Below are 19957 nucleotides of genomic sequence, written 5' to 3'. Positions count from 1 at the left end.
CGGAGAGTTTCCTTTTTAATCATGTAGTTGATAAAATTACACGAGATTAGACTGATCTAAGTAGTGACCTCAAACCACAATTTGGTTTTCGTAGAAAAGTCACTGCCAAGAAACGCTTATGTTAGCATTTGACACTTTTTTAAATTTTACTCAGCAAAGAGTGTGTTTGAATTTAGACTTTAATGAGCAAGTGGTTTAAGGATGTTATGAATGATCGTATGAATCACTAAATACTTTCAAAGTTGTTTATAAATGTGTGTATAACTAGGTTACTAACATTTACAAATGTGGGCGTAATGATTAATAAGCAATTAACTCATTATTATGTGGAGTTATTAGAAAGTGCTACCGAATATTTTTACAAACTCATTTGTTGTGGCAGTTTTGAAAATATTGTCTATGCCTTTGTCTGGTTGGGCAAGGCAAACTCCCTCAATCTTGTGCAAAAGTGACCATGCAGCAAGTATGGAGTATATTTGGACATAAACCCAAAAGGACAACTGCCAGAACGTTTGGCTACATCGTCATTACAGAGTCTAAGTACACACTAGATTACCTGGACAAGTCTAAGTATACGCTGGTTTTATGTAACAAATTGGTTGATGAAATTCATGATCACTGATGTATGTATAATGTGATGTCAACTTCTTTTAATGTCAGATAGCTAACCCTATAGAAAGAAGATTGAGGCAGATAGCTAACCCTTTCATTGTCTTTTAACCATGTCCAAAGTATGTACAGTTGAAGTCGGAAGTTTACATACACTTAGGTTAGAGTCATTAAAACTTGTTTGTCAACCACTCCACAAATCTCTTGTTAAAAACCTCTTGGGGCTATGTGGGACGCTAGCGTGCCACCCGTGGTGCACCCTATCAACAGCAGGTGCATTTCAAGAGCGGCAAATTTGAAACCAAATAAATGTCAAAATTTTAATTTTTCAAACATACACTCTTTGAAAGATAAACATCTCCTTAATCTAACCACGTTGTCCGATTTCAAAAAGGCTTTACAGCGAAAGCAAAACATTAGATAATGTCAGCAGAGTACCAAGCCAGAAATAATCAGACACCCATTTTTCAAGCTAGCATATAAATGTCACATAAACCCAGAAGACAGCTAAATGCAGCACTAACCTTTTACAAACTTCATCAGATGACACACCTAGGACATCATGTTACACACAGCATGCATTCTTTTGTTCAATAAAGGTCATATTTATATATAAAAACAGCATTTTACATCGGCGTCTGACGTTGACTAACTATTTTCCCCTCAAATGCGTCCCGGGAAACAGCGCATAATTCCCTTTATTACTATTCGAAAACGATTTTTAAAATTTATATTGTCAATCTAACATTTATAGATGAATGTCTCTTGAGAACACCTGTCATACCAGATTTTAAATTAACTTTACTGGGTAATCACACTTTGCGATAAAAGGAGATGCGATACTCAGAAAATGAGCCTGGAAAACTAGCGCCGCGCCATCTTGGAACAATCGCAAGTCACATCTGATCTTGTATAATATTGTCAATAATCGCCTACCTTTAGTTGTCTTCATCAGAAAGCACTTCCAGGAATCCCAGGTCCACAACAGATGTATTTTCGGTCGAAAAAGTCCATAATTCATGTTCCATTAGCCTGCTGTTGGTAGCGTGTCCTAGGGCTGTCTCCAAATCTTCCGACGTGCGCGGGACAGTAGTTTAGGAAAATGTACTTTTTTCCTCCTCTAGGTTCGTTCAAACATGTCAGACGTTGTAAAACATTAATCTTCAGGGCCTGTAACACCAAGAGAGCCAATAAGATTCAACGGGGACGATTGCAGAGTGTTTTGAAACGTTTCCAAAGGTGGGGGTAGACAGGGCCGCCGAAGTCATAATGGTGATGGCCCATCCCCTGTGACCAATTTCCAATGCGTCTCATTCACTGAGTTTCGACTGTATAAGGCTCAAACCACTGTGAAAAGACTGGGGACATCTAGTGGAAGCAATAGGAAGTGCTCAGTGAACCATTGCTCACGGTGTGATTAATAGGCAAAGTGATGAAGTCGAGTCCACAATTCAGAATTACACTTCCTGTTTCAATCGGTCTCGGGGTTTTGACTGCCATATGAGTTCTGTTATACTCACAGACACCATTCAAACAGTTTTAGAAACTTTAGGGTGTTTTCTATCCATATATAATAAGTATATGCATGTCCTAGCTTCTGAGTTTGATTAGTAGGCCGTTGAAAATGGGAACGATTTTTTTTCAAAATGCGCTGTGGCTGTGGCTGCGCTGTGGCATCCCCAAGAGGTTAACTAACAATAGTTTTGGCAAGTCGGTTAGGACATCTACTGTGTACATGACAATACATTTTTCCAACAATTGTTTACAGACAGATTAGATCACTGTATCACAATTCCAGTGGGTCATAAGTTTAAATACACTAAATTGACTGTGCCTTTAAACAGCTTGGAAAATTCCAAAAAATGATGTCATGGCTTTAGAAGCTTCTGATAGGCTAATTGGCCCAAATTGGTCTACACGGACAAGTTCTGGCCTGGTTTAGATCGTATCTGTCGGGAAAGATATCAGTTTGTCTCTGTGAATGGTTTGTCCTCTGACAAATCAACTATAAATTTCGGTGTTCCTCAAGGTTCCGTTTTAGGACCACTATTGTTTTCACTATATATTTTACCTCTTGGGGATGTCATTCGAAAACATCAAGTTAACTTTCACTGCTATGCGGATGACACACAGCTGTACATTTCAATGAAACATGGTGAAGCCCCAAAATTGCCCTCGCTAGAAGCCTGTGTCTCAGACATAAGGAAGTGGATTGCTGCAAACTTTCTACTTTTAAACTCAGACAAAACAGAGATGCTTGTTCTTGGTTCCAAGAAACAAAGAGATCTTCTGTTGAATCTGACAATTCACCTTGATGGTTGTACAGTCGTCTCAAATAAAACTGAAGGACCTCGGCGTTACTCTGGACCCTGATCTCTCTTTTGACGAACATATCAAGACTGTTTAAAGGACAGCTTTTTTCCATCTACGTAACATTGCAGAAATCTGACATTTTCTGTCCAAAATTGATGCAGAAATATTAATCCATGCTTTTGTTACTTCTAGGTTAGACTACTGCAATGCTCTACTTTCCGGCTACCCGGATAAAGCACTAAATAAACTTCAGTTAGTGCTAAATACGGCTGCTAGAATCCTGACTAGAACCAAAGAATTTGATCATATTACTCCAGTGCTAACCTCCCTACACTGGCTTCCAGTTAAGGCAAGGGCTGATTTCAAGGTTTTACTGCTGACCTACAAAGCATTACATGGGCTTGCTCCTACCTATCTTTCCGATTTGGTCCTGCCGTATATACCTACACGTAAGCTACGGTCACAAGACGCAGGCCTCCTAATTGTCCCTAGAATTTCTAAGCAAACAGCTGGAGGCAGGGCCTCTCCTATAGAGATTCATTTTTATGGAATGGTCTGTCTACCCATGTGAAAGACGCAGACTCGGTCTCAACCTTTAAATCTTTATTGAAGACTCATCTCTTCAGTAGGTCCTATGATTGAGTGTAGTCTGGCCCAGGAGTGTGAAGGTGAACGGAAAGGCACTGGAGCAACAAACTGCCCTTGCTGTCTCTGCCTGGCCGGTTCCCCTCTCTCCACTGGGATTCTCCGCCTCTAACCCTATTACAGGGGCTGAGTCACTGGCATTCTGTTGCTCTTCCATGCCGTCCCTAGAAGGGGTGAGTGGGTTGAGTCACTGATGTGGTCTTCCTGTCTGGGTTGGCGTCCCCCCTGCGTTGTTCCGTGGCGGAGTTCTTTGTGGGCTATACTCGGCCTTGTCTCAGGATGGTAAGTTGGTGGTTGAAGATATCCCTCTAGTGGTATGGGGGCTGTGCTTCGGCAAAGTGGGTGGGGTTATATCCTGCCTGTTTGGCCCTGTCCAGGGGTATCATCGGATGGGGCCACAGTGTCTCCTGACCCCTCCTGTCTCAGCCTCCAGTATTTATGCTGCAGTAGTTTGTGTCTGGGGGCTAGGGTCAGTCTGTTAAATCTGGAGTATTTCTCCTGTCTTATCCGGTGTCCTGTGTGAATTTAAGTATTCCCTCTCTAATTCTCTCTATCGGAGGACCTGAGCCCTAGGACCATGCCTCAGGACTACCTGGCATGATGACTCCTTGTTGTCCCCAGTCCACCTGGCCGTGCTGCTGCTCCAGTTTCAACTGTTCTGCCTGCGGCTATGGAACCCTGACCTGTTCACTGTGATTACTATTACTTGACCATGCTGGTCATTTCTGAACATCTTGGCCATGTGCTGTTATAATCTCCACCCGGCAAAGCCAGAAGAGGACTGGCCACCCCTCATAGCCTGGTTCCTCTCTAGGGAGTTTTTCCTAGCCACCATGCCTCTACACCTGCATTGCTTGCTGTTTGGGGTTTTAGGCTGGGTTTCTGTACAGCACTTTGATATATCAGCTGATGTAAGAAGGGCTATATAAATACATTTGATTAGATTGACATCATTTGAGTCAATTGGAGGTGTACCTGTGGATGTTTTTCAAGGCCTACCTTCAAACTCAGTGCCTCTTTGCTTTACATCATGGTCAAATCAAAAGAAAATCAGCGAAGACCTCATAAAAAAATTGTAGACCTCCACAAGCATGGTTCATTCTTGGGAGCAATTTCCAAAAGCCTGAAGGTACCACGTTCATCTGTACAAACATAGTACGCAAGTATAAACACCATGGGACCACGCAGCCGTCATACCGCTCAGGAAGGGGACGCGTTCTGTCTCCTAGAGATGAACGTACTTTGGTGCGAATAGTGCAAATCAATCCCAGAACAGCAAAGGACCTTGTGAAGATGCTGGAGGAAACAGGTGCAAAAGTATCTATATCCACAGTAAAACGAGTCCAATATCGACATAACCTGAAAGGCCGCTCAGCAAGGAAGAAGCCACTGCTCCAAAACCGCCATTAAAAAGCCAGACTACGGTTTGCATCTGCACATGGGGACAAAGTTCATACTTTTTGGAGAAATGTCCTCTGGTCTGATGTAACAAAAATCTAACTGTTTGACCATAATGACCATCTTTACGTTTGGAGGAAACAGGGGGATGCTTGCAAGCCTTAAGAACACCATCCCAACCGTGAAGCAAGGGTGTGGCAGCATCATGTTGTGGGGGTGCTTTGCTGCAGGAGGGACTGGTGCACTTCACCAAATAAATGTCATCATGAGGGAGGAAAATTATGTGGATATATTGAAGCAACATCTCAAGACATCAGTCAAGAAGTTAAAGCTTGGTCGCAAATGGGTCTTCCAAATGGACAATGACCCCAAGCATACTTCCAAAGTTGTGGCAAAATGGCGTAAGGACAACAAAGTCAAGGTATTGGAGTGGCCATCACAAAGCCCTGACCTCAATCCTATTGAAAATTTGTGGGCAGAACTGAAAAAGCATGTGCGAGCAAGGAGGCCTACAAACCTGACTCAGTTACACCAGCTCTGTCAGGAGGAATGGGCCAACATTCACCCAACTTATTGTGGAAAGCTTGTGGAAGGCTACCCAAAACATTTGACCCAAGTTAAACAATTTAAAGGCAATGCTACCAAATACTAATTGAGTGTATGTCAATTTCTGACCCACTGGGAATGTGATGAAAGAAATAAAAGATGAAATAAATCACTCTACTATTATTCTGACATTTCACATTCTTAAAATAAAGTGGTGATCCTAACTGACCTAAGACTGGGATTTTATACTAGGATTAAATGTCAGGAATTGTGAAAAACTGAGTTTAAATGTATTTGGCTAAGGTGTATGTAAACTTCCAACTAACTGTATGTGCATGTATGTCTCTGTATGGGGAAATGCCTGATGGAGAAATAATGAGGTCCATATGAGCAGAGGGACCATGACAAGGCCCAGTTTTCAGAGGAATCACACATCACCATGTTGGTCCCCCTAGTCCATCAGTGTAAAGGCCACCAGTGAGACGCTCGCAGAAGGCAGCTGACTAACAAGCGCTCCAGAATAGAGGGTGCTTGGTAAGATGCTCCATTGACTGTCTTTTGTAGGTATTTAATGTCAAAATTACAGCCTTAAAATAAGCTTGCCAACAGGGAGCCAGTTGAGCAGTACAGTTAAAAAAGGTTTCAGTGTCATGAGTTATAGCGGGAAAGTGGGGGTACTTTACAGTAAGTTTATGACTTCAGTGAATCAGTAGACATATAGCCATTTGTACATTAATATTATTAGTGAACTTGTTATTTCTCCTCGTAATTGCACTGCATCAGATCATGTACATTCAAGGTGATGGATTTGATACAAAAGTATGCTAACTAGTTATAAATTCTTTCCATATTTATTACCAACATACCCAAACCAAAGATTAATCATAATTGATAAATAAGTATCCCATGGGGTTATGGTTATAAACTGGTGAAAAGAAGATTCCCTAAAGAAGACTGTTGCTCCAGAAATTAGTAGTATATAAGTGACAGTGAAACAAGTCTCCCTGAATGACTTGCAAACCAATGATCCTGAAGGAAGAGGTAGGAAGGAATGGTGATGGGGTTACTAAAGGCACACAGTCATAATAGGCAAGTAATTCTCACAATTGAACAGACAAGAGCCAATGATCAGTCGGACTACACCAGGGCAGTGTGTGTGTGCTCACGCGATTGTGATATAACACCTCAGAGTCATTTGTTAGGCCTACCTGTCAGCGTCTGTCACCAATGCCAAGCGTCCATAATCCCAGGCCACTTTCCGCAATATTGAGAAGACAAATAGAAGCACCTGAAAGCACAGAGGAAAGTAATGCTATATGATTTTCATCTTCATTGGTGTTTTTCAGGTGAAGCCGCAAGAACATCTGTGTATCACTCAAATGTTGAAATGGATTTTATAGCAATGTCACTGCTGTTCTAAAAAAAAATGTAGTAAGACCAGTAAGCACTTACTGGGCTCCAAAATGATGGACACCCTTGATAAAGATTAACAATAATGACGGGAAAAAATGTACAAATACAAAGCAATATTGTACATTACAAAAAATTTGAAAGATTTTTTTTTAAATTAAGTAGGGTTCAAAATTATTGACTTCCCTAAAGATTCTTATAAATAAAGTAGTCAAAAGTTTAGTATTTGGTCCCATATTCCTAGTATGCAATGACTAGGTCAAGCTTCTGACTACAAAACCTCTTGGATGCCTTTGCAGTTCGTTTTTTGCTGCATTTCAGATTATATTGTGCCCATTATAAATTAAATGGTAAATTATCTATTGTGGTCATTTTGGAGTCATTGTAAATAATAATAGAATAATGTGATTCTAAACACTTCTGCGTGAATGTGAGTAAGAAAGTTTGTAGGTCAAAGATCATACCCCCAAGACATGCTAACCTCTCACCATTACCAAAAACAGGGGAGGTTAGCATGTCTTGGGGGTATGATCTTTGACCCTCGAACTTTCTTACTCACATTCATGTAGAAGTGTTCAGAAACATATTCTATTCTTACGTACAATAAAAGTGACTCCAAAATGACTTACCATTCATTTCTACTGAGCACAAAATAATCTGAAACACAACCAAAACAAAAAACTTGACTACTTTATTTAAAATCACATTTTATTTGTCACATGCTCCGAATACAACAGATGTAGACCTTACCGTGAAATGCTTACTTACAAGCCCTTAACCAACAATGCAGTTCAAGAAAGAGTTAAGAAAATAAGAAAAAATAAAAAGTACCACAAAAATAACGAGGCTATATACCGAGTCAATGTGCGGGGGTACAGGTTAGTAGAGTTATTTTGTACATGTAGGTAGGGGTGAAGTGACTATGCATAGATAATAAATAGGGTGTAGCAGCAGTGTAAAAACAAAGGGGGGGGGGGTGTCAATGTAAATAGTGGCCATTTGATTATTTGTTCCGCATTCTTATGGCTTGGGGGTAGAAGCTGTTAAGGAGCCTTTTGGTCCGAGACTTAAGAATATTTAGGAGTGTCAATCAATTTGACCCCTACCTTCTTGAGAAAAAAAATATTAAACAAAATCTTTCTCTGAGCAATTGTATAAAATAATATCATTTACCCTTTTTTGCATACAATATAGCTCAGTATTTGAATGATGTAATTTATACAGTCATTATTGCTCATCTTTCTCAAGGGTGTCAATCATTTCAGACCCCACTTCATATTATGAGGTAAATGTAGTACGATTAGAGGATGACAATAAAAAGCAACATTGGTGCATAATTCTAAAGGATAATAAAAAAATGTCAAAGTATAAAAAGGCCAGCACTCACATCACTCAGTTTGCAGATTCCAAAAATGATTCAGTTTTGCATATTTATTTCACACTTTCCTTACGCTGACAAATACGTGAGTAATAACATGAAATAAATTGACTAAACTATCTAGCCTTTTCATCTGTTCATCGTGTTATGATATCATGTCCATGTTAGTATATTTTATTTAACCTTTATTTAACCAGGAATAGACAGACCCTTGAGGTTAGAAACCTGTTTTGGGAAGGGGACCTGCTATATGCTACTTTATGAGCATCAACGTGACATTGTCCTGAGAAACAAAATCCTTGAGAGACAGGGATCTTTGAGGGCACAGGCACACATTACGAAATGTATTTGGAACACTTATTTCGGTCACCAGACCCTGTCATTTTGAATGAAAACGCATTCTGGACAATAGATGGTAAGCATTATGAATAACTGTACAAGGCACAGCCATAACCCATCACTTTGTGACCTTGGCTGCCCAGTAAAATGTTACAATAAATTTAAGCATTTGAGGAGATGAGCATGTGGCCATGTGAATGTAGACATGTTCATTCATGCACTGAGACAGGTCCCTTACTCACACACCTGAGATAATAAGCATTGATGAATTACTTTGTTAATTTACTTTGCAGATTAGGTAATAACTTTCTTACTTTTATCTCATGGACTTAAATTAAATTGGCAAGCATACATTAAAAGACAACAGGAGGTGAGGTGACCCCCAATGACCCAGTACAGCTTCATTTGAATAACGCCACTGCTAGACAGTCAGCCACTATGTACAGTTGAAGTCGGAAGTTTACATACATCATATCCAAAAACATTTAAAACTCAGTTTTACGATTCCTGACATTTAATCCTCGTAAAAAAAAATCCCTGTTTTAGGTCAGTTAGGATCACCACTTTATTTTAAGAATGTGAAATGTCAGAATAATAGTAGAGAGAATGATTTACTTCAGCTATTATTTCTTTCATCACATTCCCAGTGGGTCAGATGTTTACATACACAATTAGTATTATGGCACTATTGAACTCGCTGACTGACTTGTCCAATTTGAAATCTGAGTTTAGGTGACCCCGAAGTTGGCGGATGTCAAAATAGCTAGCCGTGATGGCCGAGCTATGTACTCAGAATATTGCAAAATGTGCTTTCGCCGAAAAGCTATTTTAAAACCGGACATAGCGATTGCATAAAGGAGTTCTGTATCTATAATTCTTAAAATAATTGTTATGTATTTTGTCAACGTTTATCATGAGTAATTTAGTAAATTCACCGGAAGTTTTCAGTGGGTATGCTACTTCTGAACATCACATGCTAATGTAAAAAACTGTTTTTTGATATAAATATGAACTTGATGCATATATTGTGTAACATAATGTCCTAGGAGTGTCATCTGATGAAGATCAAAGGTTAGTGCTGCATTTAGCTGTGGTTTTGGTTTATGTGACATATATGCTTGCTTGGAAAATGGCTGTGTGATTATTTGTGTCTATGTGTCCTGTTTGAGAACTTAGAATTATGACATTTTGTGGTTTTAAATTTGGCGCTCTGATTTTTCACTGGCTGTTGAATAGTGTGGGACGATTTCGTCCCACCTCCCCTAGAGAGGTTAACTTGGGTCAAATGTTTTGGGTAGCCTTCCAACAATAATTGGGTGAATTTTGGCCCATTCCTCCTGACAGAGCTGGTGTAACTGAGTCAGGTTTGTAGGCCTCCTTGCTCGCACACACATTTTCAGTTCTACCCACAAATCTTCTATAGGATTGAGGTCAGGGCTTTGTGATGGCCACTCCAGTACCTTAACTTTGTTGTCCTTAAGCCATTTTGGAAGTATACTTGGGGTCATTGTCCATTTGGAGAACCCATTTGCGACCAAGCTTTAACTTCCTGACTGATGTCTTGAAATGTTGCTTCAATATATCCACATAATTTTCCTCCCTCATGATGCCATCTATTTTGTGAAGTGCACCAGTCCCTCCTGCAGCAAAGCACCCACACAACATGATGCTGCCACCCCTGTGCTTAACGGTTGAGACGGTGTTCTTCGGCTTGCAACCCCCCCCCCCCCCTCCCTTTTCCATCCAAACATAACGATGGTCATTATGGCCGTACAGGTCTATTTTTGTTTCATCAGACCAGAGGACATTTCTCCAAAACGTACGATCTTTGTCCCCATGTGCAGTTGCAAACTGTAGTCTGGCTATTTTATGGCGGTTTTGGAGCAGTGGCTTCCTCCTTGCTGAGCGGCCGTTCAGGTTATGTCGACACAGGACTCGTTTTACTGTGGATATAGATACTTTTGTACCCGTTTCCTCCAGCATCTTCACAAGGTCCTTTGCTGTTGTTCTGGGATTGATTTGCACTTTTCGCACCAAAGTACGTTCATCTCTAGGAGACAGAACGCGTCTCCTTCCTGAGCGGTATGACGGCTGCGTGGTCCCATGGTGTTCATACTTGCGTACTATTGTTTGTACAGATGAACGTGGTACCTTCAGGCATTTGGAAATTGCTCCCAAGGATGAACCAGACTTGTGGAGGTCTACACTTTTTGGCTGATTTCTTTTGATTTTCCCATGATGTCAAGCAGAGGCACTGACTTTGAAGGTAGGCCTTGAAATACATCCACAGGTACACCTCCAATTGACTCAAATGATGTCAATTAGCCTAACAGAAGCTTCTAAAGCCATGACCTCATTTTCTGGAATTTTCCAAGCTGTTTAAAGGCACAGTCAACTTAGTGTATGTAAACTTCTGACCCACTGGAATTGTGATACAGTGAATTATAAGTGAAATAATCTGTCTGTAAACAATTGTTGAAAAACTTACTTGTGACATGCACACAGTAGATGTCCTAACCGACTTGTCAAAACTATAGTTTGTTAACAAGAAATTTGTGTAGTGGTTGAAAAACGAGTTTTAATGACTCCAACCTAAGTGTATGTAAACTTCCAACTTCAACTGTAGGTCAATCCATTGTTACCGTGGTCACAAAGCACTATGGATTTTACCATCATGAACAGGAGTATCCTGTTCCACACCAGTACTACAGCCAAACCTTTTGCACTGGTAAACAATTGACACTATTGAACTCGCTGACTGACTTGTCCAATTTGAAATCTATAGTTGGTGGGGGTAAAGTTTCTAAATAAATGTAATAAGATTTGTCAAACCATACCCTTCCTCCCCTGTAATCGGGGACTGATTCAGACCTAAAATGACAAGGTTGAATGGACTCAGATCAATCAATGACAATCAATTAACATCCCTGGAGAAAAGAAAACGAACACTACTGACGGACTTACTGGTCCGTATTTGAATAGCCTAGCCCTATTCACCTTATGTTGGCCCACCCAATTGACCGGAGCCATTTCAAACTAATTTGTCTTTCAACTTCCTGCGCATTAACACACAAGCAAACCCAGGGAGGAGAAGTCATTAAATATGAAACTATTACATGTACAGAGTTTGAAAGATATGTTAATTATCTGGTGAGAATTTCTTTTTAAATGACCTGTGTTTTCATATAGTATAAGCCCTCAAAAGCCGACATTTGCATGTTAGCATTCCCATACTCTTAACATAGTCTAATAAGCTAGCTAACTACCTCGCTATCTAACAGTCATCATCCATACAGGCTTTATCCCTTTTCAATCAAATAACCATAATTGAAAGGGCAATGTTGTTGGACAATGACAAAAGACAAACAACGAAATGTTTATATGTTTTTAACATTAGGATATTTGCAATCTGTTGTGGCACGAAGCTAACTAGCTAACCCACCATGTTAAGTCTATGGGAATTCCAACGTCGGCTTCCGAGTGCTTATGTGACTACATACATTACCGTTCAAAAATTTGGGGTCACTTAGAAATGTCCTTGTTTTCCATGAAAACATACATGAAATGAGTTGCAAAATGAATAGGAAATAGAGTCAAGACGTTGACAAGGTTATAAATAATGATTTTGAATAGAAATAAGTGTCCTTCAAACTTTGCTTTCAACAAAGAATCCTCCATTTGCAGCAATTACAGCCCTGCAGACCTTTGGCATTTTAGTTGTCAATTTGTTGAGGTAATCTGAAGAGATTTCACCCCATGCTTCCTGAAGCACCTCCCACAAATTGGATTGGCTTGATGGGCATTTCTTATATACCATACGGTCAAGCTGCTCCCACAACAGCTCAATTGTGTTGAGATCCGGTGACTGTGCTGGCCACTCCATTATAGACACAATCCCAGCTGACTGCTTCTTCCCTAAATAATTCTTGCATAGTTTGGAGCTGTGCTTTGGATCATTGCCCTGTTGTAGGAGGAAATTGGCTCCAATTAAACGCCATCCACAAGGTATGGCATGGCGTTGCAAAATGTAGCGATAGCCTTCCTTCTTCAAGATCCCTTTGCCCTGTACAAATCTCCCACTTTACCACCACCAAAGCACCCACAGACCATCACATTGTCTCCACCATGCTTGACAGATGGCGTCAAACATCTTTTCATTTCTTATGCGTCTCACGAATGTTCATCTTTGTGATCTGAACACCTCAAACTTAAATTTGTCTGTCCACATCACCTTTTTCCCCAATCTTCCTCTGTCCAGTGTCTGTGTTCTTTTGCCCATCTTAATCTTTTTTTTTTTTCATTGGCCAGTCTGAGATATGGCTTGTGAGGCATCTGTCTCTCAAACTAGACACTAATGTACTTGTCCTCTTGCTCAGTTGTGCACCGGGGCCTCCCACTCTTTCTATTCTGGTTAGAGCCAGTTTGCGCTGTTCTGTGAAGGGAGTAGTACACAGCGTTGTACGAGATCTTCAGTTTCTTGGCAATTTCTCGCATGGAATAGCCTTCATTTCTCAGAACAAGAAGAGACTAATGAGTTTCAGAAGAAAAGTCTTTGTTTCTGGCCATTTTGAGCCTGTAATCGAACCCACAAATGCTGATGCTCCAGATACTCTACTAGTCTAAAGAAGGCCAGGTGTATTGCTTCTTCAATCAGAACAACCGTTTTCAACTGTGCTAACATAATTGCAAAAGGGTTTTCTAATGATCAATTAGCCTTTTAAAATCATAAACTTGGATTAGCTAACAACATGCCATTGGAACACAGTAGTGATGGTTGCTGATAACGGGCCTCTTTACACCTATGTAGATATTCCATAAAAAAAATAAAAAAAAGAAGTCAGCTGTTTCCAGCTACAGTAATCATTTACAACACTTAAAATGTCTACACTGTATTTCTGATGTGATGTGATTTTAAAGGACCAAAAAAATGTCCTTGTTTTTGAAAGAAAAGCCCATTTCTACTTTTGAACTGTAGTGTACATTAGATTTTTGGTTTTTGTTTTCCTCAGCAGATAACCATATCTTTCAAATTCTGTGCACGTTGCTTTGACAAATATATAGAATATTTAAAGAAATCTCCCTGTGTTTTAATGCGCAGGATGTTGAAAGACAATCGCAACAAATATGACCGCACCCTTGTTGCCTGGCTACATAAAGTGAATAGTACACTAATCAGGGTTGGGGTCATTCCATTTGATTCAGTCAGTGGCATGAGATACTTATAAAATTATTGAATTGGAATGTAAAATGTATGTTATATTTTTTAAGTGGAAGTTATATTTGCTTTTGAATTGACTGTAAGTCAACACTGCTTGAGACACCTTGACATTTTGGAGACAGAAAAAAAAAAGTTAACATTGCTGGAGACAAGGTCTCCAAAACGACAAGGTGTCTCAAGCAGTGTTAACTTCCAGTCAATTCAAAAATTAATAAATACAGTATATTGACAAAGCAAAAACTGTTTTTTTTCATGTTTGCTAACCTAAAAATAACTGAAATATTACATTTACATAACTATTCAGACCCTTTACTCAGTACTTTGTTGAAGCACATTTGGCAGTGATTAATCTTCTTTGGTAGCTACAAGCTTGGCACACCTGTATTTAGGGAGTTCTCCCATTCTTCTCTGCAGATCCTCTCAAGCTCTGTCAGGTTGGATGTGGAGCGCTGCTGCACAGCCATTTGCAGGTCTCCCCAGAGATGTTCGATCAGGTTCAAGTTGGGACATTGAGACTTGTCCCAAAGCCACTCCTGCATTGTCTTGGCTGTGTGATTTGGGTCATTGTCCTGTTGAAAGGAAAACCTTTACCCGAGTCTGAGGTCCTGGGCGCTCTAGAGCAGGTTTTCATCAAGGATCTTTCTGTATGTTGCTCCGTTCATCTTTGCCTCGATCCAGACTAGTCTTCCAGTCCCTGCCGCTGAAAAACATGACCACAGCATGACGCTGCCACCACCATGCTTCACTGTAGGGATGGTGCCAGGTTTCCTCCAGGAGGGACGCTTGGCATTCAGGCCAAAGAGTTCAATCTTGGTTTCATCAGACCAGAGAATATTGTTTCTCATGACCTGAGAGTCTTTAGGTGCCTTTTGTCAAACTCCAAGCGGGCTGTCATGTGCCTTTTCCTGAGGAGTGGCTTCCATCTGGCCACTCTACCATAAAGACCTGATTGGTGGAGTGCTGCAGAGATGGTTGTCCTTCTGGAAGATTCTCCCATCTCCACAGAGGAACTTCAGAGCTCTGTCAGAGTGACCATCGGGTTCTTGGTCACCTCCCTGACCAAGGCCCTTCTCCTACGAATGCTCAGTATGACTGGGCGGCCAGCTCTAGGAAGAGTCTTGGTGGTTCAATACTTCTTCCATTTAAGAATGATGATGGAGGCCACTGTGTTCTTGGGAGCCTTCAATATTGCAGATTCTTTTTGGTACCCTTCCCCAGATCTGTGCCCCGACACAATCCTGTCTCAGAGCTCTAAGGACAATTCGTTCAACCTCATGGCTTGGTTTTTGCTCTGACATGCACTGTCAACTGTGGGGACCTTATATAGACAGGTGTGTGCCTCTCCAATTGAATTTACCACAGATGGACTCCAAGTTGTAGAAACATCTCAAGGATGATCAATGGAAACAGGATGCACCGGAGCTCAATTTGTCAATTTGAGTCTCATAGCAAAGGGTCTGAATACTTATGTAAATAAGATATATATTTTTTTATATATATAAATTTGCAAAGCATTCTAAAAACCTGTTTTCACTTTGTCATTATGGGGTATTGTGTGTAGACTGCTGAGGAAAATGTTTTAATCATTTTTAGAGTAAGGCCATAATGTAACAAAACATGGAAAAGTCAAGGGGTCTGAATACTTTCAGAAGGCACTGTATACACGCACACGCACACACACACAGAGATATATACACATAGATATACTGTATACCTATGTGATCGTTGTAGGTTAGCATAAAGTCACTAGGACACCTTTTCTCAAATCTGGATCTTCAGGTTAGAAGTATTGCTGTACACAGACCTGGGATCCCAGGTAAGTAGAATCTCTGGCCAATGAATCAGTGACATAAGTCAAGAAATTAACTACGGGGTAGAGCAAAAAATCCTGCAGCACTGGAATGGGGCTAGGAACTATATGAAATTCAGGCAAGATTGATCTCTAGGCAGACTCACCAGGAAGCACATAAAGTCCAGCGCAAGGACTGTGGGGACGCCTCCAAAGGGTAGGCCCTGAAGCACGGTGCTGCGGATACGGGCTGAGTAACAGTAGTCCTTGGACTCATTGTTGGCAGCGCAGTTCTCCTGGCCTGCAATGCAGGGCCGGACACCACCCGGCCATATCCCCATGGTCACGATCAAGTGAAGACCCACAGGATCAGCACTCTGAGCAAGCTCACAGCCGCATCTTCCGGTGAACCTATCGTGGAAGGAAGGAGGGAAAAGGAGGGTGAAAACACTTATTTCAGATATCTAGATAAACCATATATAGAAATCTGAAAATATCTGAAACCTCAGATCTTGGTAAATTACTGTTTCTAAAACTAGAACATGTTGTGAACACAATTCAATAAATAGAGCAACTGCTGTGCCGCTAAGGACCATTTCACAAAGCAGAATAAGCTTGTTAAGGGCACTTCACAGTAACAGAATTTTCACTTTACAAGTATGCCATACAAAAACAGTTGATTGCAAAGTTAAACCATACAACTCTATGTGGCCATTGTGGTATTGATATGATATACTATATTTTAGTGCCAAAATGTACTACAAAGTGTAAATAGAATAATTTTGGTCATAAAGTACGTTTTGTCCAAAAGGTTTTGAGAGTTCATCACGACTTACATGAGGGTTGGGTTTGGATTACAATTACGTCAACATACATGCCCCCTTTTTGCCCATTAACACTTGGTGGCAACGCCTAGGGAGAATTGCCACTACTCTTGCTCAACTAAAAATGTAACCGTCTCGTCACAATTATAGTCACTCCAAAAAAGTTATGAGGTAGGGTTGTGTATTACATCATATTTCTCTACAATTGACCCGTGTTATATTTAGCTCCACTCACCCCGATGCACTCATGGCGAATTTCAGAGCGGTAACATGCTTAACCATGCCGCTACTAAAAACTCAAAGTTTACAAATGGTGCAGTTTGCGCATATTTAGGAGTTGAGAAATAAATAAAGTAGGAATGGAAAGCTTTTAACGAAGGCCATTAAAACGGCTGTTTTCCCACTATTACGCTCATAATTGAATGCGCTTCGAGAGGAATATTTCCCTTGCATTGAACACAAAACAAGCCAACTAGGTAAATGGATAAACTATTCTACTATGGGGTAGTCTGGCTTTTCTATTAATTACTTGTTTTGTTTGCAGAGCCAAATTAAAATGTGGACTGTTTTACCATCTTCAAAAACGCACCTCCGCAGATATTTCTCCGACGTTGCGGCAATGATTTTGCCGTGGCACGTAGCCACATATAAATGAATGCAGGGGAAACACTGGTGGGGTACATGGATGAGGTAGTCATAAAAATAAAATAAAAATCATTAAAACACTATTACTGCACACAAAGTGCAAATACCTAGGTGTCTGGCTAGAGTGTAAACTCTCCTTTCAGACTCATATTAAACATCTCCAATCCAAAATTAAATCGGCTTCCTATTCCGCAACAAACCCTCCTTCACTCACGCCGCCAAACATATCCTCATAAAACTGACTATCCTACCAATCCTCGACTTCGGCGAAGTCATGTACAAAATAGCTTCCAATACTCCACTCAGCAAACTGGATGCAGTCTATCACAGTGCCATCTGTTTTGTCACCAAAGCCCCTTATACCACCCACCACTGCGACCTATATGCTCTAGTCGGCTGGCCCTCGCTACATATTAGTCGCCAGACCCACTGGCTCCAGGTCATCTATAAGTCTATGCTAGGTAAAGCTCCGCCTTCTAAGCTCACTGGTGACGATAACAACACCCACCCGTAGCACACACAACAGCAGGTACAGTGGGGCAAAAAAGTATTTAGTCAGCCACCAATTGTGCAAGCTCTCCCACTTAAAAAGAATGCCGTAAGAAGCCCTGGTAAGTTGCTAGCTAGCATTAAACTTATTTTATAAAAAACTAAATCAATCAATCATAATCACTAGTTAACTACACATGGTTGATGATAGTACTAGTTTATCTAGCCTGTCCTGCGTTGCATATAATCGATGCGGTGCGCATTCGCAAAAAAGGACTGTCGTTGCTCCAACGTGTACCTAACCATAAACATCAATGTCTTTCTTAAAATCAATACACAAGTATATATTTTTAAACCTGCATATTTAGTTAATATTGCCTGCTAACACTAATTTCTGTTAACTAGGGAAAATGTGTGACCTCTGCAACAGAGTCAGGGTATATGCAGCAGTTTGGGCCACCTGGCTCGTTGCGAACTGTGTGAATACTATTTCTTCCTAACAAAGACAGCCAACTTCGCCAAACGGGGGATGATTTAAGAAAAGCGCATTTGCGAAAAAAGCACAATCGTTGCACGACTGTACCTAACCATAAACATCAATGACTTTCTTAAAATCAATACACAGAAGTATATATTTTTAAACCTGCATATTTAGCTAAAAGAAATCCAGGTTAGCAGGCAATATTAACCAGGTGAAATTGTGTCAGTTCTCTTGCGTTCATTGCACGCAGAGTCAGGGTATATGCAACAGTTTGTGCCGCCTGGCTCGTTGCAAACTAATTTGCCAGAATTTTACGTAATTATGACATAACATTGAAGGTTGTGCAATGTAACAGGAATATTTAGACTTAGGGATGCCACCCGTTAGATAAAATACGGAACGGTTCCGTATTTCACTGAAAAAACTGTATTTTCACTGTTTTCAAGATGAAAGTTTCCGGATTCGACCATATTAATGACCTAAGGCTCGTATTTGTGTGTGTTTATTATATTATAATTAAGTCTATGATTTGATATTTGATAGAGCAGTCTGACTGAGCGGTGGTAGACACCAGCAGGCTTATAAGCATTCATTCAAACAGCACTTTCGCATTGTTTATGACTTCAAGCCTATCAACTCCCGAGATTAGGCTGGTGTAACCGATGTGAAATGGCTAGCTGGTTAGCCGAGTCCGCGCCAATAGCGTTTCAAACATCACTCGCTCAGACTTGGTGTAGTTGTTCCCCTTGCTCTGCATGGGTAACGCTGCTTCGAGGGTGGCTGTTGTTGATGTGTTCCTGGTTTGAGCCCAGGTAGGAGCGAGGAGAGGGACGGAAGCTATACTGTTACACTGGCAATACTAAAGTGCCTATAAGAACATCCAATAGTCAAAGGTATATGAAATACAAATCGTATAGAGAGAAATAGTTCTATAATTCCTATAATAACTACAACCTAAAACTTCTTACCTGGGAATATTGAAGACTCATGTTAAAAGGAACCACCAGCTTTCATATGTTCTCATGTTCTGAGCAAGGAACTTAAACGTTAGCTTTTTTACATGGCACCTATTGCACTTTTACTTTCTTCTCCAACACTTTGTTTTTGCATTATTTAAACCAAATTGAACATGTTTCATTATTTATTTGAGGCTAAATTGATAGTATTTAGGTATTAAGTTAAAATAAGTGTTCATTCAGTATTGTTGTAATTGTCATTATTACAAAAAATACAAAAACACAAAAACATTTTAAAAAAAAATATATATATACAAATTTAAAAAATAAAATACAAATTAAAATAAAAAATAAATATATATATATTTTTTTAATTTAAAAAATGAAGAAAAAAAATGAAACAAAATAAAAAATGGCTGATTAATCAGTATCAGCTGTTTTTGGTCCTCCAATAAATCGGTATCGGCGTTGAAAAATCATAAAATCGGTCGACCTCTATTTTGCGCACCAGTATTTCTACTTGCACATCACCATCTGCTCATCTATCACTCCAGTGTTAATTTGCTAAATTGTAATTACTTCGCTACTATGGCCTATTTATTGCCTTTACCTCCTCATGCCATTTGCGCACACTGTATATACACTTTATATATTTTTTCCTATTGTGTTATTGACTGTACGCTTGTTTATTCCATGTGTAACTCTGTGTTGTTGTTAATGTCGCACTGCTTTGCTTTATCTTGGCCAGGTCGCAGTTGTAAATGAGAACTTGTTCTCAACTAGCCTACCTGGTTAAATAAAGGTGAAATAAAACAATTAAATAACTTGTGACTTGTTAAGCAAATATTTACTCCTGATCTTATTTAGGCTTGCCATAACAAAAGGGTTGAATACTTATTGACTCATGGCATTTCAGC

At 40.1% G+C, this 19957-nt stretch overlaps 1 protein-coding gene across 1 annotated transcript; it reads right to left on the bottom strand.

Moving 5' to 3' along the window:
* Nucleotides 1-6715: 6715 nt before the first annotated feature.
* LOC123729650 (mechanosensitive cation channel TMEM63B-like) lies at nt 6716-16040 on the bottom strand. The gene is made up of 2 exons (XM_045705193.2): nt 15813-16040; nt 6716-6799 (listed from the first exon to the last, which is right to left on the bottom strand). The coding sequence occupies exons 1-2, from the start codon at nt 15984-15986 to the stop codon at nt 6716-6718; spliced, it is 258 nt and encodes an 85-aa protein (XP_045561149.1). The 5' UTR covers nt 15987-16040.
* Between the last annotated feature and the right edge of the window lie 3917 nt (nt 16041-19957).

The sequence above is a fragment of the Salmo salar genome, chromosome 02 (assembly GCF_965601325.2).
Source record: "Salmo salar chromosome 02, fSalSal1, whole genome shotgun sequence".
NCBI classification, from domain to species: domain Eukaryota; kingdom Metazoa; phylum Chordata; class Actinopteri; order Salmoniformes; family Salmonidae; genus Salmo; species Salmo salar.
This window is presented reverse-complemented; position numbering and strand designations above follow the sequence as displayed.

Excerpts from the sequence above, each read along its gene's own strand:
- LOC123729650 (XM_045705193.2), bottom strand. The coding sequence starts at position 15,986 with ATGGGGATATGGCCGGGTGGTGTCCGGCCCTGCATTGCAGGCCAGGAG. Across the intron at positions 6,800-15,812 it reads TGGACTTTATGTGCTTCCTG|GTGCTTCTATTTGTCTTCTC; the intron begins GTGAGTCTGCCT and ends CTGTGCTTTCAG.